The sequence below is a fragment of the Microcaecilia unicolor genome, chromosome 5, assembly GCF_901765095.1.
Source record: "Microcaecilia unicolor chromosome 5, aMicUni1.1, whole genome shotgun sequence".
Lineage (NCBI taxonomy): Eukaryota > Metazoa > Chordata > Amphibia > Gymnophiona > Siphonopidae > Microcaecilia > Microcaecilia unicolor.
Genome location: NC_044035.1, coordinates 167,755,131 through 167,781,747, shown reverse-complemented (window position 1 = coordinate 167,781,747; position 26,617 = coordinate 167,755,131). Strand labels below are relative to the sequence as shown.

At 44.3% G+C, this 26,617-nt stretch overlaps 1 protein-coding gene across 1 annotated transcript in view; it reads right to left on the bottom strand.

Annotated features, from left to right (window-relative positions):
• The window catches only part of CCDC102A (coiled-coil domain containing 102A), a 131,714-nt gene that overhangs the window by 36,833 nt on the left and 68,264 nt on the right, over positions 1-26,617 (bottom strand). The window contains 4 exon segments of the mRNA XM_030203569.1: positions 665-874; positions 1,606-1,722; positions 9,343-9,451; positions 14,473-14,690. Coding sequence (XP_030059429.1) covers positions 665-874; positions 1,606-1,722; positions 9,343-9,451; positions 14,473-14,690 — 654 coding nt within the window.

Sequence of the window (26,617 nt, the reverse complement as noted above, 5' to 3'; positions counted from 1 at the left end):
TGAATGCCCACCTTGCATTGATACACTGAGTCATTTGAGCATGTAAATACAGAATAGAAGTTAAGCACACTACTGCCACTTAGGCCTTACAAGTGTACACTTATGCCGGGCATATAAATCCCAAAAGGGATGTGGCCATGGGAAGGGCACGGACAGGTCACGGGCGTTCCAAAAAGTTGTGCACAGTGAATATTGGGTCTTTGCCAGGACTTACACCAGGTTTCTTCTGGCACCCAAAGTTGAGCGTGGGAACTGGCACTAAATGCTATTCTATAACGGGTGTACAATCACGTGGAGTGGCCTAGTGGTTAGAGTGGTGGACTTTGGTCCTGGGGAACTGAGGAACTGAGTTCGATTCCCACTTCAGGCACAGGCAGCTCCTTGTGACTCTGGGCAAGTCACTTAACCCTCCATTGCCCCATGTAAGCCGCATTGAGCCTGCCATGAGTGAGAAAGCGCAGGGTACAAATGTAACAAAAAAAAACAAAAAATAAATTCCTCCCTTACTGTGATACCTCATGCAAATCAGTTGTGATCTCACTAACACAGCACAGAAACCATGGGGGAACAAATGTAGGGACAATGCGATCAAGAGCTTATTGTTATACCCAGAGCCACAGACTGAGGTCTGTGACTGCTGAAAGAGAATGTTGGAGCAGCTCACCTTATTTTTCTCAAACAGCTCCGCTTGGATGGTTTTAAGATCTGTGTCCAGTGCGCTGGCAGTCTGTCGGCGTTTATGGGAAAGCAAATCTTCTAGGTCTTCAATCTGCAACCGGAGCTTCTTGTTCTCCCTCTCTAGGTTCAACTTCTCTGTCTCCAGGCACTCACGCTTCCCCCACTCTGCTGCATTCTCTGCCTGTAACGTTTCCATCTATATATAACAATTAGAGATAGATCCCATCAACAAACTACTAGCTTGAACAGACAACCAACAACGTACCAAGGGCAGAGGGTGCAAAAATTGCTCTTAGCCTATCTTCTCTCATTGGGAAGCAGGCGGGCACAGTGGGCAAGTCACAGCCAGCAAGCATTTCCTCCTTCTCTGGCCTGTCCCTTTCTTTCAATCCTCCACTCCTAATGGCTTGCACATCTCCTCTTCTCTCTCACTTTTCTTCCAGTCTGTCACCCCCAACAGTCCTCCCCTTCTACCACCTCTCCCTCTCCCTGCCCTACTTTCTCCCAGTCCCTCCTCTATTCTTGCCTTTTTCTTTTCCTAGCCTCTTTCCACCTCTCCTTGCTGTCTCACCTGTTGTCCTCCTCTAACTTTTCCTCTTCTTCTGCCTTTATTCATCCACAGACCCCCTTTCCCCTCCCCATAACTCTCTCTTCATCTAACTTTCCTAATACCTGGATGCCTATTTCAGACCTTCTGCCTGTATTTGTCTCGCTGCTGAAAGGTATCCTAAATGCTGCTGTACACTGTACAAATCCCATTGTTCAGCAGTAGGTATCCTAAAATTTGTTTTCTGTATATCCTGATGTCCAGAGGTATTTATTACACTGGATGCTGAAGATGTCATAACGCTAGGCACCAGTTACTCCAGTGCTTGGCTGTAGACATCCTAATATTTGAGTATACCTATAATAATATGCAGCAGTTACCTCTGCCCTTAGCTCTGCAATTTTTTTGTCCATACTCGATCGAGCCCCCAGTTCATCTTCTAGATCTTCTGAGATACGTCCCAACTCATCTTGGTGCACTTCCTTCAGGATATTCAACTACAGGGAGAATTATTTGAGTCTGTTACTATAGTGAGGGAGAGCCAGACAAATATTACAGAATAAAGACAGACATTACAGAATAAAGACAGAGAACAAGTATGGGAGTCGAACAGATTAACAAGAGGAAGGGAATAAAGAGATCAATATTGATATTTATTGATATTTATTAACCACATTTATGACGAGATTCACCCAAGGAAGTACAGCAGGTTCAATTTAAAATAAAATTTACAATTTTGTTAACAGCATAACAATAGTTAAATGACCAAATATAAGCATAAATATAATCAAGAGGTAAACTTGGAGATGGCAAATTGAATCCTAGAAATAGGAATAACTGATGAAAGGGCAGACATTAAGAATGCAGTCAAGTAAATATGAATGTCCATCTTGAAGTGGATGAGCCAGAATACATTGTCTTTAAATTTTGGAGAGACTGGATTATTGTGGGTAAGAAAACCTTCAATTGCTATTTCTTTCCCTGATATAGCCGTCAATGATACCCACTTATGACCTTCTCCTTTTGTGAGAAACCTAGGTGTACTGGGAGACAGTTGACAATCCCTGAGCCCGTATCTTTTCCTCTCTATATTATCCTGAAATGAGCAAGCTGAAAAGAACGACCAGAGTTTATCACTCAGAGCACTGTGCTTCCTCCACTACTGGTCCAGTGGATCAATTGTGTACCACTCGGGACAGCAGGAAACGCCCTCTGCTATGAAGCCAACTGCTGGGATGCTAAAGACAGGTGGATCAGCACTCTTATCTGGCATGGATATCTCACTGAGCCCAAAGAATCAGGTTCCCCAGCTCAGCCATTGATGTGTCTCTCTAGAAGGTTTGATTACCTGCCTCCACCTGCCCTTGAACTGAAGAACCAGTATGTAGCCTTGGAAGTGGAGGAGGTGAGAGCATCCCAGGGATAGGAGAAACCTAATCGCAAAATCCCCAAAGTTGCTGGATCAGTGACCACTAGGAGGTGAAAGGTAGTGATGGTTGGCTATTCCCTTCTGAGGGATAGAGAGGCATCCATCTGCAGACCGGACATGATATCCCGGAAGGTGTGCTGTCTGCCCGGTGTCAAGATTTGAGATGTTATGGAGAACTTGTCAAGACTGGGGAAGGCAATGAAAAAAACATCCCACTAACAGTTTGCCATTAAATTGCCACACAAGTAGTGACTCCCATAAGTCATTTGTGACTTGGTACTTGCATACAGGGAACTACCTTTACCTTTCAGGCCTAGTGTAGTAAAATTGGAAGCTTTGTTCTTTTTGAAGCTAAATATAATTCTGTGAAATATGTATTTTTTTAACCTTCACAGTTAATTACATTTATGGCAACTAAGCAGATTAAACGATTTGTATCTGGGTGAAAAAAAGGGAAAGGTGATGTAACTGTGACTGAACTGTAATTCTTGCGGTGACCGACTCTCTCTTGCCTTATTTCTTCTCTTTTTCTTTGGATATTTGCAATTATTGTCTCTCAACTATTATGGGAGGCTGCTTGGACTGGTTAGTGAACTGAATATCCCTATTTACCAGGTACTATCTGGCTCCACCCAAGCCCTTCCCCAAGACCACCCCTGGACAGTATCTGGACAGTGCTGTGGTGATCAATAGAAATATTGAGCAGCACTATCTGGTTAGCACTGCTGAATAGTTCACTAGTTGGCACATATCTGGTTAGCAGCACTTGCTAACTGATTAGTACCTTTGAATACTGACCCCTATCTGTAGTGCAACAGACAGGGAACTGAGAGAGTTTTCAACACTGTCAGTGAGAATGCTTTGCAGCAATGGAATCAATATCCTCTCTATTGGAGTTTTTTTTGTTTAAATGACATTTTACTGAACATTTACCAAAGAATATATTGAACAAACAGAAACAACAAGAACATAGATGTTTATACGCTACATAAGCATAGAGAAGAGTAGCAATATAAAAATAAAACCTTCAAAGGAGGGTCAATTGACAATATTTTCACAAAAAGAATCAAGAGGTGCCCAGGTTTTCAAGACAGAGAATATTATTTATTTATTTTATTACATTTGTGTCCCACATTTTCCCACCTATTTGCAGGCTCAATGTGGCTTACATAGACCTTTTTTGCAAAAGAGCGTGGAAAAATGGACCTGCGCAAGTCCAATACATGCGTCTACACCAGCGCAGGCCACTTTTCGGTGGACCTTAGTAAAAAGGACCCCTTAGTTTTCAGTTGTCTTTTCAATTGCAGATAATTACGTGGATAGCCAGAGAAATCATAATATTAAAAAGTGTGGAATGGGATTCTGGTAGTAATAATTCAGGAGTGGCTGAATGCAAAATCACAATTTTGTAGTAGAACTAATGAGATTTTATTCCATATATATTCCCAATAAGATCAAACATTTTTTGCAGTAGAAGAAATGAGATCCTGATTATTCTGAACATGACCAGCAAAGGCTTGATTTGACTTTTCTTGTTATTCTAGTATTCCTTCTGTTGTTAACTTGTGTCCTACTGAGAGACAACAGAGAAGTGCTACTTTATTTATATATTAAAATTAAATCACCACCATTATGTAGGAATTCACCCAAGCCAGAATACATACTTGTATGGCTTTCAGCGGAAAATGTCACTAACTGTATGTTTTTCTGAGAAGTAAGTTCTTTAGTAGGGTTTTGAAATGTTGTAGGATTTCAGCTAAGTGTTTTAGTAGCTAACTTTCATTTCTATCCCACAATTACTGAAGTACTCTGCTGACCTGTAGGAAGTCTCAGCCGCCATTTTGAAAACACGTCAGCACCAGCAGGTGGGGGAATAGCAGCAGCGATGTGGCCAGGAAAGTACATGCCCCCTTGGACCGGAGCAGCGGGGGCATCGGTTGCAGCGGCAGGGGAGTGTTGGGCAGCGGCTGGGCGGGGACCCAGACCACCCTCAGTCCACCCCTGATGTATAGTCACTAACAAATCAGTTGCTAACTTCTTCACAGAATAACAGTGTGCCTATATATAGTGCTTTTTTTGGTGCATGCCTACTTTCCTTTACAGAATATTAACGTAGCAGGGTGTATTCACACTTATATTCACTTAGCCATCAGCACTTATGCCAGCCATAGAACTGGTGTAAATGTCCATGCCTAAGTTCTGGTGATGTGTGCATAACTTCCAATATTCTGTAAGTTACATGTGTAGATGTGCACCCTGCCCTAGCTGATACATGCTACTACCTTCTCTTACACTAGCACGCAGCTGTGGAATGCACTACCAACTGCCTTGAAAACAATTGACGAAATAACCAACTTTCGTAAATCTCTGAAGACATACCTCTTCAACAAGGCCTACAAAGAAAACCCATAGCTCTACTGAATCACTTCACCAACCCATCCTAGACTTGATCATTTACCCTCTTTACTATTCTCTTAAATCTTTCTTCTCCCTTTACTTAACCTGCTCTCATCAATAAATGTATACGATATCCTGAAATGACAATGCCATAACAGAACTCTGTAAGCCACATTGAGCCTGCAAATAGGTGGGAAAATGTGGGATACAAATGCAATAAATAAATAAATAAAATACCGAGATGCCACCATATGTATGTCAACCTGCAAACTACGCGCTACCACAGACAGAATAGCACTTAGGCAGAAAATTGGCATATACATGCAAATGCTAGTGTTCTAAATATTTATGTGAGGGAGTCTAAAGGATGCTACCACTCTCCCTAAATGATACTCCCTCACAGTGTCAGAGCCCAGACAGCGTGTTCTTTCCTCATGGCGGGTAAAGAGAGACTGCTAGTCCTACGCTCTCATGGTGGGCAGAAAAGCAGTCGCGCATGCAAGGTGGGGTTGCTAGTGTGTGCTCCTAAAGACATATACGCTTTAAAAGCGCTCCACACTGAGCGGCATGGATGACGTCATCCACGTCAGAATATGGCCTGCTTGTCCTCAGAGAATAGTAAGTTTACAACTTTATAGTTTGTTATGCTAGAGTAATTCAATTTATAGTGCTCAGGCAAAAGCGGTGCATTTGTTTTAAGTTGGTGAACTTACACAGTCCACTGACAAGTTTTGAGAAAGATTGTCAGCACTTCAGTGATGGTAGTTTGCTTCCTCATGGTTTACAAAGCGTTTAATTTTGCCAACAAAATTAGATTGGTGGGATAATTTACAGCTTATATTTTGAATTTAGTTTTCATTTAGTGGAATTTTTATCGCTGTTTTTAGAAACAGATAATTATTTATTTATTTTGTAGTCATGTTTGTACTCTTGGAAGGTTTATATCTTTACTGAGGGGTCCTTTTACAAAGCGGCGGTAAGCCCAACGCAGGCTTACCGCTCTCTAAAAGGGAAGTACTGCAGCCTGGCAGTAGTTCCCACCCCCAGTGCGCGCCATATCCAGCACTACAAAATATTTTTTTATTTTTGTAGTGCCGGTGTGTACCGGTTACCGCCAGGTTATCGTGGGAGCCTTTACCACCACCTTAATGAGTGGTAAGGGCTGCTCCGAATACCGCTCTAAAATTAGCGCCGGAACAGCACGGGGGAAACAACGCCCCTATGATCAAAGCTAAGTGCGCTATTAGTATTGATCAAGAGGGTACTTCTACGGAAGGATTGTGCCTGGGCATGCGCTCAAGGCACAATCCTCCCACAGAAGTTGTTTGATAGGTCTGGGCTGTCTCCCCCCCCCCCCCCCCACCAAAAAAAAAAAAAGCCTGGACCTGTCAAAACAGCAGAAGAGGTTTCACAGGTCCGGGATTTTATCCTGGACCTCTCAAAACTAAGCCCCCCCCCCAAACACCAAAAAGACCCTGGTGGTCCAGTAAGACCACTAGCCCTCCTCACTGGCACCGGCACCCCCCCTGTGGCCTACCTTAAAACTGGAGGAGGAAAGGACCAGTACTCCATCCCACTTCTGTGGGCGTCTCCTCAAAATGGCGGTGCCCTACCCTGATTGGTGCATCCTGGGATGCTCTGGGCAGGGCTTAACTTCCATATAAGGATTAAGCCCCACCCAGCGCATCCCAGGTTGCACCGGGCAAAGGCAGGGTGCCGCCATTTTGAGGAGGTGCCAACAGAGGAGGGAGTGCTAGTCTCTCCCTCCTCCAACTTTGAGGTAAGCCACAGGGGGGTGCTGGTGATGGGGGCTAGCATTCCCACTGGATCACCAGGATCTCTTCAGTGTTAGGGGTGGGGGCTAGGGGTCCCACTGGACCACCAGGGTCTTTTTAGTGTTTGGGGGGTGGGGGGGGGCCTGGATTTCCTCCAAGCCTTGTGTTTGGAGGGGGGGGGGGGCTTAGGTTTGACAGGTCTGGGAGAAAATCCCAGACCTGTCAAACCTCTTCTGTAGGTCTACCTCATTCCTCCCTTGCTTGGCAAACCCTAACGCCAGCTCTGAGCTGGCGTAGGGTTTGCAGGGGGAGCAGCCCTCTTGTTTGGAGCACTGCCTGCTGATCATAAGGGAGTGGAGGAGTGGCCTAGTGGTTAGAGCACTGGTCTTGCAATCCAGAGGTGGCCGATTCAAATCCCACTGCTGCTCCTTGTGATCTTGGGCAAGTCACTTAACCTTCCATTGCCTCAGGTACAAACTTAAATTGTGAGCCCTCCTGGGACAAAGAAATATCCAGTGTACCTAAATGTAACTCACCTTGAGCTACTACTGAAAAAGGTGTGAGCAAAATCTAAATAAATAATAATAAATAAATAATGTGGGAGACCCTCATTTGCAAGCATTTCTATGCAATCAGCAGTAAGAGCCAGAATGCTCGTTGTTTCACGTGCTCGCCAGCTCTGACCCTGGGGCGCAGGCAAATGTGGGCACTAGTCCAGCGCTAATGGCCTCTGGTGCTTGTGTTTGCTTCTGATCATCTGCCTGATGGTGCAACGCCGAAAATACATGCTTATGTATGAACTTACTTTGTGCATACTCTATCCCCCAGATTCTATATAGGTCACACAAAGTTGGGTGTGGAGCCCAGATGTGCATTTAAACTAATTTTAATCAGTTGGGTGCTAATGACCAATTACTGATGTCAACTGGAGTTAACTGGCACAGATAGTGCTATCTCAATTACAATGAGCAAAAATGGACTTTCACTTTAAATACATTGTACCCTGCAGGGTGGAACTCTGAATTGGACTGGTGGTCCATGATCTGATTGGTCAGAGCCAGCAATGTTGTTCGCCTATCAGAAACTACGTTGTTTCAATCAGCTGATGGGGATTTAAAGGCTAGCATGTTTGTAAGACGCCGCAGCCATTTTTGTTTAATAAGAAGACGGAAGCAGGAGAGTAAGAAGTATTTTGTGAAGGGGGACTATTATAAAGAAATATAGAGAAGAGTATTTTTGGAGATGTACATAGTACAAACTGTAAGTAATTTGATTATTGTTGTTTGCAGAGAACCTCTGCCCTGACGAAGTTGCGAAATCTGGCCAAGTCGGTTGAGGTTCCTGATGTCTCGTACTTTGCTGCCAGTTAAGTAAGTGACTATGCCTAGAACTGCATTGTTGCAATTAAGAAATGAGTTGTGAGATGAAACAAGAGATTTTTGAAAAATAGAGCACTAAAAAAGTAAAAAAGAAAAAAAAAACATACACCAAAGGATCAATTTCTATTTGCACCTGACTGCCAGAAAACTGTGAGTTTAGCAGTCTTGATGCATGAATTCTGAAGATCCTTCACAACATATTAAGATACATTATAAAATTTGATTTGTGCTTGGGACAGGTTTGAAGATATTGATACATTTCAATCCCCGCACTGCCTAGATCTACGTGATTTATTCTATAATGCCAAGCACCCAAATTTTCTCATGCCCACGGGAGGAGCATGGGCAGGGCAGGGGTGTTCTAAATATTTAGGCACAGTGTTATAGAATACAAGGGTTACATGCCCAACTTGCATGACAGGATTTACACCAGGCTTCAGCTGACTTAAGTCCTGGGAATCTACTCTAAGAGCTATTCTATAAAAGGTGTTCAGCCTGAAACGCCCTTTACAGAACAGCGCTTAGCGTGAATTTTTCCTGGCATCTATATTTGGGCACCATTTACTGAATCTGGTCCCATATGAATTGGGGCCAAATACTTACAGTTATGTGTGTAGATTACATGCATAGACACTGAATATCAGTAGCTATATTTAAAGCTTATATATTTTCCCCTTGCCCAAGACTCCAGCTCCTGGGTCCAGTGATAACCTGGCTCTTACACTGAAGTATTTTTGTTTTGGTTTTTTTACTAAAATGATTCCCACCTGTGAAATAGTGAAGATCACTCATGCATGTTCTTACACAGTGCACATACTTTTGGCTGTATTTCAGGGCATGAGTAGTCAACAGGTTTTAGATATGAATTTCATGCATTTTTTACTATTTGGGTACTTTGTGTATGAAAAGCAGGCTGGCTTATATGGGCTGTAAACTGGGTCCTGCCTTTTTAAAAATGTGTCCATTTTTTTGTGAAGTGCAGACTGTAACAAGAACATCTTATTCCACCAAGGTTCCAGTTCAACCTACTTCTCAACCACCATGCAAACAAACTCAAGCCCTATCGTCATCGAGGAGAGGGCATTGGGGACTGTGCACATGCAAACACCAAACTCTTCCTCTGCCGTTGGCACTCACCTGTTTGAGTACCTCTTGCTTGGACTTGTTCAGTTCTTCATATTTAAGTTTCCACTGACCAATCTCAGCCTCCAGCTTCTCAATGTTTTTACTGAGGGTCATTTTGTCCCTGAAAATATGCAGAGCAAAAATGGGGTTTGAGCAATCAGAAATGATTTGGAATCTCTTATGTCTGTTTACCTTATGCATCATATACAAATCAAGCGAAAGGTATTCTGAGGCAGTTACCTCAGAATAAAACACTTTTCTCCTGTCTTTTGCCATGAAGGGCTAAATTTAAGATTACAGTGTCCTCAGGAAGAGGACTAGTTTAAGGTTCCTTTAAAATTTGATGCAGTAAGCACATGTCCATTATGTCAAGGCCTTAATCCAGTTCTGTTGCTCTGACTTCTTCAGGGCTACGGCCATCATCAGTTTGTCTTCTGAACCCACCATCCCACATGGGCTACAGGAAGCAAAGAACACATCTGTATGATGCCACTGAGTAGGATGAGGGTACATGTTGAGGGGCCACACAAGCATTTTGTGGGTTATCTGCCAGTCTCTATTTTAATTTTGTTGTGTTTTGTTTATGGCCTGTCTTTGAACTGAAAATTCAGTTCTGTCTAAGCAGGAAACAGTGAGGCCTATCTACATTCAATCATTTGCTTTTCCTCAAAATCGGTTTAACCACTGAATAAAAGGCCCCAGACATAGGCGCCCCGTATAAGAGGCTTGGGGAGGCTAAGCCTCCCCAGCCCAGTTGTGACCTTCGCCGCCTGCCTCCCGCCCCCTCTCCGAAATTTAAAACTTGATACCTGCTTGGGGTTAAGGGAAGGCGGCGTCGGCAGCGACACAGGTGCTGACTTGCTGTGTCGCTGCCAACGCCGCCTTCCCTTAACCCCGAGCAGGTATCAAGTTTTAAATTTCGGAGGGGGGGTGGGAACTGGACCTGGTGCTCGGTGGGAGGGAGGGAAGGCCTGATGCTGGGTGGGTGGGAAGGAGGAAAGCCTGATGCTGCTGGGTCGGAGGGAGGAAGGAAGGCAGGCAGGCAGGCAGGCCTGATGCTGGGTGGGGTGCCTGGCGCTTGATGCTGGGTGGGAGGGAGGGGTGCCTGCCTGCCTGCATGATGCTGGGTGGGAGGGGTGCCTGGTGCTAGGTGGGTGGGAGGAAGGGGTGCTTGATGCTGGGTGATAATTATGGGTTTAAGCTCCACCCCTAACCCAGCCCCCAACCCACCCCCTTTAGCCTCCCCAAACAGTTGGGCCACCGACCTCCTATGGCCCCAGACACTTTTACAATCCTACATGTCTACACACTGTAAAAATCCCGAACTGGGTAAAGTCCGAATATCTGGAGATATTTGGCTTATACATTTTTCTCTCATATTGAATAAAATATATTTATCTCAGTTTGGAGGAAATTTGTATCTGTCCCATTAAGTTTTTTCCTTGTGTAACCTCTTTTAGCTGGGACTTGATCCAGATAGATGTTACGGGATTTACCTTTAGAGATTGCAACACAAAAACACTCATGGAACCTCTAGAAACAAGTAGGTTCTGGCATGGAATCAGCAAAGCTGGGAGGCCTTTGGCTTGGGGGATCATTCTCTCCTTTGTACAACACTCCAAAACCCGTCCACAGTCAGGAATGTGTTCCAAACCAGACACAATTTACTTGGCAAAAAGAATAAAACCACAGGCACAGTAAAAAAAAAAAAAAAAAAAAAAACAGCTGAAAAGCAGCAAAATCCAAAATTCTAATCATCATTAGTCTTCACCACTGATGGCAGGAAAACACATAACCCCAAATTCTATAAACTTGCACACACGTGCAAGTTACAGAATAAGGGCAGTTGTGCACATAACTGTGGCAGTGGAGGTCCAGAGCACAGGGTTGCCAATTTTTGAAAAATAAAACCTGCAGCTACCCATGCTCTGCCTCTTCCCTGCTCCCAACAAATAACTACACACTGAGGACAGAAAGGCTTCAGTGCATGCAGGTCACATCGGGGATGGGGGTGGGGGGTGGGGAGGTTAGTATAAGACACTGCACTCTTCAGCCCTCACTGATTCACAGTCTCTTCCTCAGTCTCCAACACACATATGCTCCATGATATGGTATAAAATCCAAACATATATTCTACTGCATCCACAGAACCCCCACCTCCCGGTCCTCCCCCAAACAATCTGTGCAGATATTTCCTTATAAAACTTACAAAAAAAATGTCTGATTGTATTGTTATCTCAATAACACCAACATAAACCCTCTCAGTGGAGTGGAGGAGTAGCCTAGTGGTTAGTGCAGAAGACTGATCTTTGGGAAGTGGGTTCAATTCCCACTGCAGCTCCTTGTGACTCTGGGCAAGACAATTAACTCTCCTTTGGCCCAGGTACAAATAAGTACCTGTATATACAGTACTATGTAAACCACTTTGAATGTAACAGAAAGGCAGTATATCAAGTCCCATTTCTCTTTCAATACCAGACATATTGTGAAGTAATACAAAACTTTAAAAATAATTCATAAATCTATCATGCCAGGACTAACTTCTAAAATGCACACAAGGACCATATCTAGGAAAAGGCAGCACTGTATATCTTGTAAAATATTAATACACCTATTGGAAAAACTGAACAAGCTAGGGGGCCCTTTTACAGAGTGGCAGTAAGCCCAACGCGGGCTTTCCGCTCGCTCTTCCAGGACTGCCGCCGGCTGTAGTTCCACCCCGAGCGTGCACCATTTCCAGGGGAAAAAGAAAACCCCTGGAAATGGCTTGCACGGTGATAACCCAGTGGTAATCAGTCATCGCTGCATGCTGACCGGTTACCACCGGGTTAGCGTGGGAGCCCTTATCGCCACCTCGATGGGTGGTGGTAAGGGCTCCTTGCCACATGGCCATGCAGTAAGAGTTCTCTCACCGCATGGCCATGTGTGCTGGGGGCTTTCCTACCCACTGTGGTAAAAAGGACCCTGGCGTGCTGCCACTGCTAGCGCAGGGGCCCTATTTCCACAGCTTGGTAAAAGGACCCATAGATTACTACAGAGCACTATGTAGAAAATTCGTGCTAAGAAAATATTTGGCCTTGGTCACACACACGGAATACAGACAGACCCTCACCAAATACAGAATAAGTGACTACAAAGTGAAAATAGAAAACATAGATAACAATTAAACTGAAACCCCGAGAAGCTAGGTACTGCATGCAGTCAGTACCAGGGAAATAGAAAGATATGCATTTCCCACACAGTGTACAAAATTTTAAGATATCAGGTCTGGCATTAAGGGGAATATAACCAGGGCAACTACCCTGGGCCCCAAGCCTGCCTGAAGCTGAAGAAGGTACAGCCTGTAGAGGGCTTTGGAGACTCCTCCCAAATTTTTGCCCTACCTTTATTGTCATTTTATTGTTTGAATTCTGTGGGTCCTAGCTTCTGGTTTCTGCTTTCCTCTATATTCACTTAATTGTCTTTCTAAGGTCTCCAGTCCATTTGCCATTTCTTTGCTCTCCTCCTGCTTCTACCCTTACATCTCAAAAAACTGATCTCTTCCTTTCAGTTCTCTTCTATTTATATTTCTGCACCTCTATCCATATTTCACTCCTCCTTCTTACCAACCACTCCTTAATTTCCTTCTGTATACTACATCTTCCTAGTTTTCAAACATTTTCCCCTGCCTTAGCCCTTCTATTCACGTCTCTCTTTTCCCAGTCTTTCTCCTCTCTGTCTCCTCCATCCAGTGTCTTCCTATCCCTCTATGTCCAACATTTTCCCTTTGTATCCCTACCCCCCACCCCCCATCCACTATCTCCCCTCTGTGTCCCTGTTCCCCCAATGTCGAGCATATTTCTTCCGTATCTTTATTCCTATCCTCCCCCGATGACCAGATCTCCCTTCTGTCTGTTTATTCGCCCCTCCTCCAGAGGGCCAACATCTCCCATCATCGTGTCCCTTCCCACCTCCCCACCCCGTCCCACCATGTCTAGACAGCATCCCTGGTTCAAATACTGTATTGTCACTGCCTACAAAGGAAAAATGGGACAACTGGCTTGGGAAAAAGATGGATGAAAAGTTCTACAGTAGGGCACACATATCTTTATGTATGCTTCTCCGTCACCAATTACAGGCAACTTCAATATAACATAAGAGGGAGATCATATTATATAAAGGCAAGGTGGGACAGGATGGAGAAAATGTGGCCGAACAGTAACTCTGGAACACTTGTAGTGGGAATGTGAGATATCTCTGAAGGATTTGGGATTATATAAAAAAGTGGATGGGACTAGTTTGGCGGGGAAACCCAGAAGCATGCTTGCTAGGGCAGCCGAGATGGGACAGAAAACACATAAGCTGGCACTTCAGGTGGCTCTGGTGGCTAAAATGACCTCTATAGAAAAAAGGAAAGAAATTCTCATGGAAATTCAGAAGTATAAGAAAATAAACAGTGAATTAAAGAGACAGTTGAAAGAATATAGCAAAAATTGGGCCTAGTCATCTTATTATTTAAAATCAACAGCAGAGGCAGAAACTAAAATCTAAGGGAACACTCCAATAAACTAACAGTTATGATGCACAAACAAATGTGGAGGCCTGAGGGGAGGAGAAAGGAAGAACATGGGCACTGATAGCCTTGGGGGAAGAGAAAAAGACTAATCAGTATTGTACTAATATAAAAATTGTAAATGGGAAGACATGCTTGTAGAAGCTAAGGAGAAAAGTAGGTCAACTGTAAAGGCTTAGAGGAATGTACTATATATACAACGAGTGGGCATTGTGTGGGATGATATTGTTAAACATGTTAAAAAGGAATATAAATGAGGTTTAAAAACTTTTGCACATTCTTATCATGCATACTTTTATGAAGGAACCGGGACTATTTTATAAGCCTATACTTGCATGTACGCACAAAAAAAGAACTTCGTAAAAATTTCTCCTTACTGTTGACTTCATTCAGCACATTAAAAAAACAAACTCTTGCTTTTAGAGTTCTATGGAAAAAACCTAGAAGACACGCTTGTGTTGCTTGTTTGGAATTTTGGGAGACTTGTCCACAGTGAATGGAGCCTCAAGGCTGAATATAATGCAGATTTGGAGATTATGTCCTAATTGCCCAACATCTATGCAGGAAGTGATGTCACAAGAAGCACTTACTCCCTTTCTTTGAGCAGCACTTTCTGGGACTCGTCCAACCTGAGCTTCAAGGCAGTCATTTTAGTGGTGTCCTCCTCGATGACTGCAAGATCATCCCAGAACAGTCGGTTCCTCTCTTGACGAGTGAAGGAGGCGCGCAAACTGACCGAGTTCCTCTGGTCCCAGCATTCCAATCCTTCCTGCTTACTTTTCAGTAATGTTTCCATTAGCTCCATCTCCTATAGGAACAGAGAAGAGGTGAGATGGTCACAACCAATTATGTGTTTTATAGAATGTTGGCATGCAGTATTGTATAAAAATTTATAACTGTAAATTACTGAAAAAATGATTATGTACTGCTGAATTCATATATAAGAATAAATAAAAAAACAGATGGAGAAAAAGACCTCAGAAAAAAATCGTAAGAATCCATTTAAATTCTTCTGAGAACATGTTATTATTGTTTAATTTGTATTATTATTTTGGGATCGATTTTTTCTCCCAGTTTTGATGATGGTGACTACATCAGTTTTCTTTGATTAAATATAAATTTGCTATATGAAGGTGGAGGTTTTTTTTTTTTTTTTAAACCATGGTAGACATTGCAGCCTTAGCAATTTGTTGGCAAGAGATTTCTGCCTTATGATTTTTTCTGAGGTCTTTTTCTCCACCTATTTTTGATTTATTCTGGTATATGAACTCAGCAGTACATAATCTTTTTTTCAGTAGTTTATAGTTATCAATTTTTGTGTGATGCTACTGATTCTTTTTCATATTTAGTCTTGATGCAGTATTGTATGACATAACCTCAGATACAACAGCACAGAGAAAAGAGGGTAATTTTTTTATTCCAACTTAGGGGTCCTTTTACTAAGGTGCGCAAAAAATGACTTGCGTAGTGTAGGCTCGGGTTTTGTGTGTGCGCCGATCCATTTTTTAGCACGCCTGTAAAAAAGGACTTTCTAAAATTTTTGCCAAAAATGGAGGTGCGGCAAAATGAAAATTGCCGCACGTCCATTTTGGGTCTGCGACCTCACTGCCAGCCATTTACTTAGCAGTAAAGTCTCACGCGGTAACCGGGCAGTAATGACCTACATGCGTCAAATGCCACTTGGCGCGCGTCCAATATGCGTGTTCAAAAATAAAAATTATTTTTGGGCCAAGCCAAAAATGAAATTACTGCAAGAGCCATGCAGTAACCGGGTGGTAACTCCATTTTGGCACGTGCTGGGCGCACGTAGACGCTTACGCAGCTTAGTAAAAGGGCCCCCTAGTCTTTATTAGGTCATTGTGCACCGAATAGCAATTTATGACAACATTTCACACACTTCAGGTAGATTCATATAAACATTTTCCAAAACCAAGCCCTCCAGCTCCATCCTAAAAATGTCAGCTCAACATATTCCGTGACAAGTTGAGTCAACTTGTCTCCAGCTGCCACCCGGAAGTCCACCTAGATAGCCAATGAACAAAAGGTGCCCCATCTTTCTCAAAGTGGTCCAGTTTCTTCCAGTGTGTTGCAGTAAGTCTAGCTAAATAATGCACCCCCACTGGTCTTTGCATCGGTTGTCCTTTGAAGGGAGTGGCCACCATTTTCCACACCGAGGCAATCTCCATTCATGCTACCAGCACTATATTGCTAAATAAGGGGCCCTTTTACTAAGCCACGTGAGCGTTTATGCACACCCAACACGCGCTAGTTTGGAGTTACCACCCGGCTACTGCGTGGCTCTTGTGGTAATTTCATTTTTTGGCATACATCTGAAATGTGCGTCTGAAAAATAATTTTTATTTTCTGACGCGCGTCCGCTACACGCACCAAGTGGCATTTGACGCGCGTAGATCATTACTGCCCGGTTACCGTGTGAGACTTTACTGCAAGGTCAATGGCTGGCAGTAAGATCTCAGACCCAAAATGGACGTGCGCCAATTTTTATTTTGCCGCACGCCCATTTTCGGCAAAAATTTTAAAAAGGCATTCTTTTGCAGGCACGCTGAAAAATGGATCTGCGTGTGCCCAAAACACGCGCCTACATTACCGCAGACCATTTTTCAGTGCACCTTAGTAAAAGGACCCCTAAACTTTTTCACGGAGCCAGAAATTTGATGTGGTATAATGGTCAACAAAACTTCCAAAGTCTCTAATTCCACCTCAAGGTGGAGGACCTCTTGTATTAGCATGCCCAGCATCACCCAGTAATGCTGTACCACCACATATGATAGAAGGTACCCTTATTCCACATCCCCTTCAACACATGTTGCTTCCTTTGCTCCTCATTGCTTGGAGCATCCAGTAACCATTCTTAATTATGAGGCCCTTTTACAAAGTGGCAGTAAGCCCAACATGAGCTTACAGCACACCAATTTGGAGATACCGCCGGCCCAATGCGGGAGCTGGTGGTAGTTCCAGCCCCAGCGTGCACCATTTCCTGCACTGCGGAAAATAGAGCTTGATTTTGTTTTGCGTGGCGGTTACCCGGCGGTAATCAGGCAGCACAGTGCACTACCTGGTTACCGCTGGGTTAGTGAGGGAGCCTTTACTGCCACCTCAGTGGGTGGTGTGGTTAAGTGCTCCCCCTCACATGGTCATGGCTATTTTCAGCCTTTTTTTTTTTACCAGTTGTGGTAAAAAGGGCGCAGTGCACCGCAAAAACGGCTCCTGCTGCTAGTGCACAGCCCTTTTTACCACAGATTAGTAAAAGGACCCCTATATTAGTTAAGATTTAAACTTTAGGGATGGCGGTACAAAAACGAGTGTAATTTTCAGAGTTTATTTTGCAGGTAGCTGCAGAAAAAGGCCAAACTGGGGCAAAGGTAATCATTTTGATCACAATGGGCTTGATTTTATAATAAGACAACACATGTAATATATCCAAAGAGGACTCTATTTTAAGTCTGTTTTATAAAGACTGTTTGAAAACTTTACAGCCATGTTATGAACAGTGGCGTAGCTACGTGGGGCCAAGGGGGCCTGGGCCCCCATAGATTTGGCCATGAACCCCCTGCCGACAACCCTCTCGACCCCCTCCCTCCCGCCACCAACCCTCCCCGCCGTCGCCGTGGGCTACCTTTGCTGGCGGGGGACCCCAATCCCCGCCAGCCGAGGTCCTCTTCTTCCCGCAAAGGCTTCATTCTGTTTTTGATGTCCTGCACGTTGTACGTGCAGGACGTCAGACTCACAGAAACAGAACAAAGCCTTGCAGATCAGCTGAAACAGACGTCAGAAACAGAACGAAGCCTTTGCAGGAAGAAGAGGACCTCGGCTGGCGGGGATTGGGGTCCCCCGCCAGCAAAAGTAGGCGACGGCGGCGGGGGAGGGTTGGCAGCAGGAGGGGTGGTCGAGAGGATTGGCGGCGGGAGGGGGGGTCATCAAAGTTGGTGGCGGTGGGGTTGGCGGTGCCAGGGAGGGGGCTAAAATGTGCCCCCTCACCTCGGGGTCTGGACCCCCCTCCCGCCGAACTCTAGCTACGCCCCCTGGTTATGAAGCAAAACTGGACCTTTAATGCATTTTCTTGTGTTTGGCAATTAGAGTATTTGTGCCCCTGAGGCAGAGTTGCTATTTGAAACACAGTCATGTCAGGGTGCTTGCCAGGCAAAGTGAAGGCACGGGAAGCTTTCTGGGCAAATGTATATTGCAGAGTGGAGAAATTTGTGACCCACTGAAGACTGCATCAAGAAAATTAAGTGCTTGATTTGTTACGATAATTTTTAGATTATACTCCTTATGGATATTATAAGTTTGGGGATTTTTTCAATAAACAATGAATTTTTAAAGCCAAACTAAACAAAAAAATTGGACTGATGATTAGCCTGAAGAAACAATAGCACTAAGATAAGTTTCTGCTTCATTTATGATGGTCCTTTAAAAATTTTTCTAAATAGTTTGCTATAAAGAGTGGAGATTTTTATTATTGTTTTATAAAGGCAAAATAGTTTCCTATGGGGCCCTTTTACCAAGCTGCGGCAAAAAGGGCTCTGCAGTAGCAACCTTTTTTGCCACGCACTGAGGCCCTTTTACCGTGGAGGGTAAAAAGGCTGCAAAAATGCATGGCCATGTGGTAAGATTGTTCTTACTGTGTGGCCATGTGGGGAGGGGGGGGGGGACCACTTACCACCACCCACTGAGGTGGCAGTAAGGGCTCCTGCGCTAACCTGGTGGTAACCGGGTAGCATGCAGTGCTGCCTGATTACATCTTAGTAACCGCTGTGCAAAAAAAAAAAACATCGAACCCTATTTTTTCCAGCGTGGGAAATGGGGCTCGCTGGGGCTGGAACTACCGCCAGCGCCTGCATTAGGCAGGCAGTAGCTCCAAATTGGCATGCGGTAAGCCCATGTTGGGTTTACCGCCGCTCTGCGAAAGGGCCCTTATGTGCCCTTATAAAACAGGCACCCAGAATAAGCCCCAATGCAGACACACAAACATACAGGGCAACTCTACCCCAGCTCAAAGGCTGGTGTCAGGGCCGCCGAGAGGGGGAGGCAAGATTTTCTGGGCCTGGCCTCCAAGGAGGGTCCAGTGCTAGTGATCAAAAGAGATAGGTCCTTCTTCCTGGCTATGTGGAAACAAGAAATTACTTCACAGGAGTCGGGACGCGGCAGGAAGAAGGACCTGTAGCCGGCAGAGCACTCTCTCTCACTCGCTGCTGTTGGAGGGAGGCGGCGGTGGTGGTGAGGGGAGGGAGCAGCGGTGACAGTGGTGAGGCGGCAGTGGGACCCTGAAGATTGCTTGCCCCGGGCCCAGCTTTGTCTCACAGTGGCCCTGCTGTAGGCAGTTAGGTACATAAATGCGTCTAACTGCCTGACACAATTCTGACCTCTGACCTGCCCATATCCCCCTTGAGGTTGCACACAACTTACAGTATAGTGGCAGAGAGAGAGATCTAGTTCTTGCTCCAGTAGAGATGCCTATCAGGGAACAAATCTGGTTGGGGGTTTCCCCAGCCCTAATCATGCAGAACCATGGAACTTTGTTACATCCCAGCATTAGGTGCCTGGCTCTTGCATCCTCAGATCTGGCAAGTCACCAGCATTAAGTGGGAGACTCACACTGCAGAGGGTCATCTCCTGTGACAAATCAGAAAATTCCCGCTGAGCATGAGAGACCTGGGAACCAATCACTCAGCTTCTTCTCTGCCTGCAAGTGATTATTTCCTACTGTGAGATTAACAGTCAGGAAGTGTCAACTGTGAGATCTGAAGCTGTTCACAGTTGTAGTGCTGGCAGAGAAGTGATGCAGAGGGGATGGCATCAAAGCAGAATATAAACTGGGTTGGGAGGCGAGGTCAAAATCTCCCACTTAAAAATTACTGCCTCTTGAGATCTCTGCAGCCTGGATATTGAGAAGCTAGACAGTATTTAATTCACTGAATTTGCCTAATAATCTCTCTCAAACTTTTCTGGCCTGTAGGAAACACTCCGCTAGACGGTTTATGGTTTAAAGTGGAAGAAATTGCCATCTGGTGTGACAGAAAGGTCCTAGACCCCTTTTCCTGTTCCACACAAAAACGTTTTGAATCCCTTCTACATCTATATGAATCAGGTTTAGAAAGCTCTGTTTGACTCACTAAATTTATGTGAGCTTGACTACTGTACCTGGAAGGTCTTTATCTGGTGTGGTCACATAGTAAGTGACGGCAGATAAAGACCTGAATGGTCCATCCAGTCTGTCCAACAGTCACACTCATTATCAATTCAAGATTTAAATCAACAATGAGCGTGATATTATATACTTGTTCATGGTCTTTCCTTGGTGTTTCTGGGACATAGACCATAGAAGTCCACCCGGCTCTGTCCTTATCTTCCAACTACTGGAGTTGCCATCCAAGCGCACTCCAGCCTATCCAAATCCGTCTTGTCATTTGTGGGACAAAGACCGTAAAAGTCTGCCCGGTACTGTCCTCATGTTCCAAATTATTGGAGTTTCTGTCAAAGCTCTCTCCAGCCCATCCTTAAGTGGATTGCTATACGCATGACTCAGACTATGCAAGCCATCCCAGCACCAGCCTTAGTTGACGCAGCCAAAGTTGCCATCTAAGCACCACTAGACATCCAAACACATATGGAACCCTTTAAGTTTTGTTTTTTATATCATTAATTTTCTGATTAGAGATCCTCTGTTTTCATCCCATGCCTTCTGAATTCTGCCACAGTTTTTTTTTTCCCACCACCTCCCTTGGGAGGTCATTCCAGGCATCCACCAACTCTCTGTGAAAAAGAATTTTCTGGCATTACTCCTAAGTCTATCACCACTCAACCTCAATTCATGTCCTCTAGTTTTACCACTTTCCCTTCTCTGGAAAATATTAATTTCTATATTAATACCTTTCAAGTATTTAAATGTCTTTATCATATCTCCCCTGTCCCTCCTCTCCTCTAGGGTATACATATTCAGGTCTTCTAGTCCCTTCTTATATGTCCTTTGGTGCAAGTCCCATATCATTCTTGTCGCCTTCCTCTGAACCGCTTCAAGTCTTCTTATATCTTTAGCAAGATATAGCATCCAAAACTGAACATAATATTCCAGGTGGGGCCTCACCAATGACTTGAACAGGGGCATCAATGCCTCCTTTCTTCTGCTGGTTATGTCTCTCTCTCTACAGCCTAGCATCCTTCTGGCTACGGCCACCACCTTGTCACACTGTATCGTCACCTTCAGATCCTCAGATACTATCACCCCAAGATCCCTCTCTCCCTGTCTGTGCATATCAGCCAGGGGCGTAGCCAGACTTCGGCGGGAGGGGGGTCCAGAGCCCAAGGTGAGGGGGCACATTTTAGCCCCCCCCCCCGGCACCAATGACCCCCCCCCCACCATTGCCAACACCCCCCACCGCTGCCACCAGCACCACCACCAACAACTTTGACCCCCCCCCCCCCACCGACGACCCTCTCAACCCACCCTCCCACCGCCAACCCGCCATCTGCTACCTTTGCTGGCGGGGGACCACAACCCCCGCCAGCCGAAGTCTTCTTCCTTCGTTTTGTTTCTGAGTCTGACGTCCTCAGACTCACAGAAGCAGAACGAAGCCTTGCGATTTGCAGGGCTTCGTTCTGTTTTCCTAAGAATCTGACGTGCTGCACGTTGTACGTGCAGGACATCAGACTCAGAAACAAAATTAAGGAAGAAGACTTCGGCTGGCGGGGGTTGGGGTACCCTGCCAGCAAAGGTAGCAGATGGCAACGGCGGGTTGATGGCGGGAGGGGGGGTTGACAAGGTTGTCGGCAGGGGGGTCCAGGGCCAAATCTACGGGGGCCCAGGCCCCTGTGGCCCCATAGTAGCTACGCCATTTTATCAGCCTCTCACTGCCTAGCACAGTAGTCACTTCAGCATTTAGAGCAGGATATCCCTATTTAATTCAATGATGTAGAGTCAGCAAGCTCCAAGATTTAGGTGCTTGTTCCTAAACTGTGATAAGGTTTTGCCATTAAGCACACTAATGGCAAGATTCAGCATGCATTAGCAGCAAAATTCTCCATAGTAATATTTGCTTGGTAAAGGGGGTGCACGTTGGGAAAGACTGCTGTGACGTTAACCTGTTACTGCAGTTTCACCTAAGAAGCCCTCACCTGCACCTCTGGAGGTGCACTTAAATTTACATAATAGCCTGCCTTCTATAGGTAATACACATTAACATCTGTCCCACCCTCCCTTCCTCATCCTCATGACTTTCCCATGAAAGGTGTTTAATATGAGTTTAATGAGAATTAATGGTATCTTGTCTACTGTGTCTTAAGGATTTTTTCGTGTTTATGTTTATTTAGGAATTTGCTATTGTACTTTTCAAGTCATCTAGTCAAAGCAGTTTACATCATTGCAAATCACAGTAGAAGACAGGAAAAACAATGGAGGGGAAAGGGAAATGGGACTTGATATACCACCTTTCTGAGGTTTTTGCAACTACATTCAAAGCGGTTTACATATATTCAGGTATTTATTTTGTACCAGGGGCAATGGAGGGTTAAGTGACTTGCCCAGAGTCACAAGGAGCTGCAGTGGGAATTGAACTCAGTTCCCTAGGATCAAAGTCCACTGTACTGACCACTAGGCTACTCCTCCACTCAAAATGCTGACCATGGCCCGCTAAATCACCTCCGGATATTCGGTGCCAGACCATGTGCGGGCCCTGGAACTGAATATCTGGGGATAATTTTCCCATTGCTAGTCACTGGAGCTTATGGCCCTAGATCGCGGAGGAGAGAGTAATCCACCTAAGTGGAGGACAGATTGATTCAGTCCAGGTTTTACTTCCATTGCTTTCAATGGAAGTAAATCCCAGACTGGTTCAATCTATCCTCCACGACCTGGGGCCATCTGGTAACCCTGGTTTTGCGGTCCCTGGCTAAATATCAGCTTCTATGTAACTATGGAAATGATGCCTGGAGCCCCCTCACACCCCTTCCTTTCCCCCTGGGCTGCAACATTCAGTACTCCCCTCCCCCAGAATATCCCTCCAATCCCCAACCCCCTCAGAGTCTAGGTAGGCCCCCTCCAGGCTTAGTTCCTTTTTTTTGGAATGTACATCTCTCTTCATGTAGAGTGGCCCCTGAGGACAGAAAGACCCTGCATGAATCACAGAAGAGCTCCTTGCAGGTTAGCACGACAAAACATATTTAATGATGCTCACATAGGCCTTACGATGGGATCTCCTCTGTAACCTCCTTAACACTTTAGGGATCCCTCTTTGTTGTCAGCACAGATTAGTAGTCTCTGCCAGTGTAGTCCTCCCTCTGTATCTTCAGGACAGATTGGCTGCATGCTCCTTCAGCACAGAATGACAGTTGCATATTAAATGACAGCAAATAAAGACCTGTATGGTCCATCCAGTCAGTCCAACAAGGTGGCCAGAGTTGTACCTGCTGCTCTGTGTAGGTTACAGCCCTCTATGCTCTGTCCTGAAGTGTGAAGGTAATTTAAATTTTGTTTTGATTCTGTCCTTTCTATATAGGGATCCTCTATGTTTATCCTATGCCTTTTTGAATTCAGTCACTGTTTTGTCCACACTATCTCTCTCCCAGGAGGGGTATTCCAGGCATCTTTTTCATAAAGATTTTCCTGATGTTACATCTAAGTCTACCACCCTGCAACCTCAATTAATGTTAACTAGTTCTATCGTTTCCCCATCTCTGAAAATGATCGGTTTGTATAGTAAAATATTAAATAATGGTATGGGGGGGGGGGGGGGGGTCCTGGCAGTGCAAGCCTACCACCAGTGCACAAGGACAGCATTGGTCCTTATCAGCACTAGCACTGTCTCAGACCTTCCTGGAGCATATACCAAGAAACAGATGCCAAGTGTCTAACTTTGGTTCCATCATCAAAACCAGATGCTCCACCACTAGAAGCTTTTCAAAACATTCCTGATTCACTCTCTAGTGCATAGTTACTGAATTTGGCAAGAATTATTGCAAATATGATCCAGAATTTCAACATTATGATCTCAAAGAACTGCTAATTTTTTCTTGTATGCAGGCAGAAAGTCAAGATCGAGTTTTTTTAGGCAACAAAAGGGGAGGAGGAGCCCGGGGGCAATCCAATCGTCATCCACCCTCTCGGGAATACCAAAAGGTCCCGCGAACTAGGGCCAGGAAGACACAGATCGACAGGAGTTACTATCACTGAAGCTAGATTAGCCAAAAAAATGAATTGTAGGAGTTGGGTCTGGGGTTTGTACCAACTGTACATTATGATGCATTTAAGGTACGAATAGCACTATATAGATTTTTTCACAAATTACATCTCAGAAAATATTCTGAGTATGAGTCATCATATGAAGAGGTTTCAATTGTTCACACCAAATCCACCTGGATGCCACCTGGTCTTCCTGATCCAGCTATATCCACTTATCAAAAATTGATTTTTTTTTTGTGACGTCCTCTTTGGAGGAAAAATTTAAAACTATGAAAAAGTGGCACAATATATCTTTGGCTCAGAGACAAGTTCTTTTTGACCTTAGGGGTAATCATAAGTTGATGATTTTGAAAGCAGAAAAGGGGGGAGGGAGCCACTACAGTGCAATCACTTATTACATATCTGGTTGAAGCTAATAGACAATTACAGGACAGGGATTCCTACTGGCTGTTAGAGGGGGACCCACATTACTTTTACAGGAGAAAATTAAGACCATTGTGGGTGATGCCTTCTTAGCGAATACAATTACTGTAAAAGAGATGGCTTTTTTTATGCTTACAACATCCATGAATCCCGAGGATTTATTTTGTACCAAAAGTACATAAACATCAAGGTAATCCCCCGGGGTGCCCCATTGTGTCGCTCAGGAACACAGTATTGGAACCCTTGAGTGAACTGGTGGATTCTTACAATCTAGAGTGAAGCTAGTGCGTTCTTGATACCACTCACTTCTTTAAGGATATTCAAGACATTGATCTAACTCCTACTTCTATATGTGTCTCTTGATATAGTATCATTGTACACAATGATCTCGCAGGGAGTAGCTTTAGCGGTAATTTGGAAACATCTTGAGGCTCGTATTTCCCCCATTCGGTTATCCACAAGTTTCTTGATGCAATTGGCTCAGTTAGTGATAAATAACAATTATTTCTATTTTCAAGGTTATGATTATGAACAACATCGTGAAGTAGCCATGGGAATGACCATGTAGCAACATTAGTTGTAGCAGAATTAGAAGATAATTTTATTTATCCTTCACATTGGTTTAAATACATTAAGATTTGGTGCAGATTTTTAGATGATATTTTTTTTTCATTTAGGGGGGCAGTCAGGAATTAATGCAACAGTTTTTGGTATGGATTAATTCCCTTACCAGAAGTCTTCAGTTTACAGCTAACTCCAGTGAGCAGCATATTGAGTTTTTGGATGTCTGCATTTACGAATAGGGTAATACTATTCAGACTACTCCGTATCGTAAAGCTGTTACAAAAAATACATTGTTAAAATTTACAAGTTTGCATCCTTACTCTTTGAGGCCAAATTTGCCAGTGAGTCAGTTTTTGCACATAAGGAGGAATTTGTTCCTCATGCACAGAATTTGAACGCCATGCCATGGCCCTTTGGGATCGGCTAATGGAAAGGGGCTATCCATGTTCAGAAGTGAAGAGAGCGTATTATAGGGTGAAATTTGCTAACTGAGAAGGTTTATTGCAATAGCACTTGTATTACTGATAAAGTAGCGGTTTCCCCCTATACTGTTCACATCTCTCTAGTTACGGCTCTAATTTAAATATACTGAATGTACTAACTGTTCATTCTTGTTTTGCCAAGAGGCCCCTTATAGCTTATCAGAGAGGACACACGATAGGGGGTCTTTTATGAAGCAGTGTTTATCCTAAGTGCGATATTCAACACTTAACAAGCAATAGGTTACTGCCTAAAACCCCTGTTTACTAAGACACATGGCAGTGCTGCCACAGCCCATTCAAAGTGAATGGGCTGTGTTGGCATTAGCGCATAGCAGCCACTAGCGTGGCTTAGTAAACAGGGAGGAAAGACAGGATTGACTTTTATGTGGTCCTATTTATGCGGTTAATCTTATCAGCATATCAGCACTTAACTGGTCACGTGTTCAAGCCACCCCAAAAAAGTTATGGGGTAACTCTCTAACTGGATGTAGGCACCTACATCCAGGAGGAGTGGCCTAGTGGTTAGAGCACCGGTCTTGCAATCCAGAGGTGGCCGGTTCAAATCCCACTGCTACTCCTTCTGATCTTGGGCAAGTCACTTAACCCTCCATTACCTCAGGTACAAACTTAGATTGTGAGCCCTCCTGGGACAGAGAAATATCCAGTGTACCTGAATGTAACTCATCTTGAGCTACTACTGAAAAAGGTGTGAGCAAAATCTAAATTAATAATAATACTTTCCTTTATCAAATAGTAGCATAAGAAGTGAAATACATGTCTATAAGTTAGGCGCAAGCATTCATGCCAGCTGGCATGTGTGTGTTAAGCATATGTGTGCGCATCATGCCCATACTGGACTAGATTCTATATAGCACACCTAAAAATTTGGCACCACAATGAAATTTGCTTAGGTGTATTCTATAAAGTACGTTTTAATTTAGGCGTACTTTATAGAATAAGCCTAAATTTCTGCGTGGTTTACAGAATACACTGAGCACCGGTCCTTGTGACCAAATTTAGTCACAGTCAATTATGCCATGTAAAACCTGGCATAAATCCCAACACCTAAAT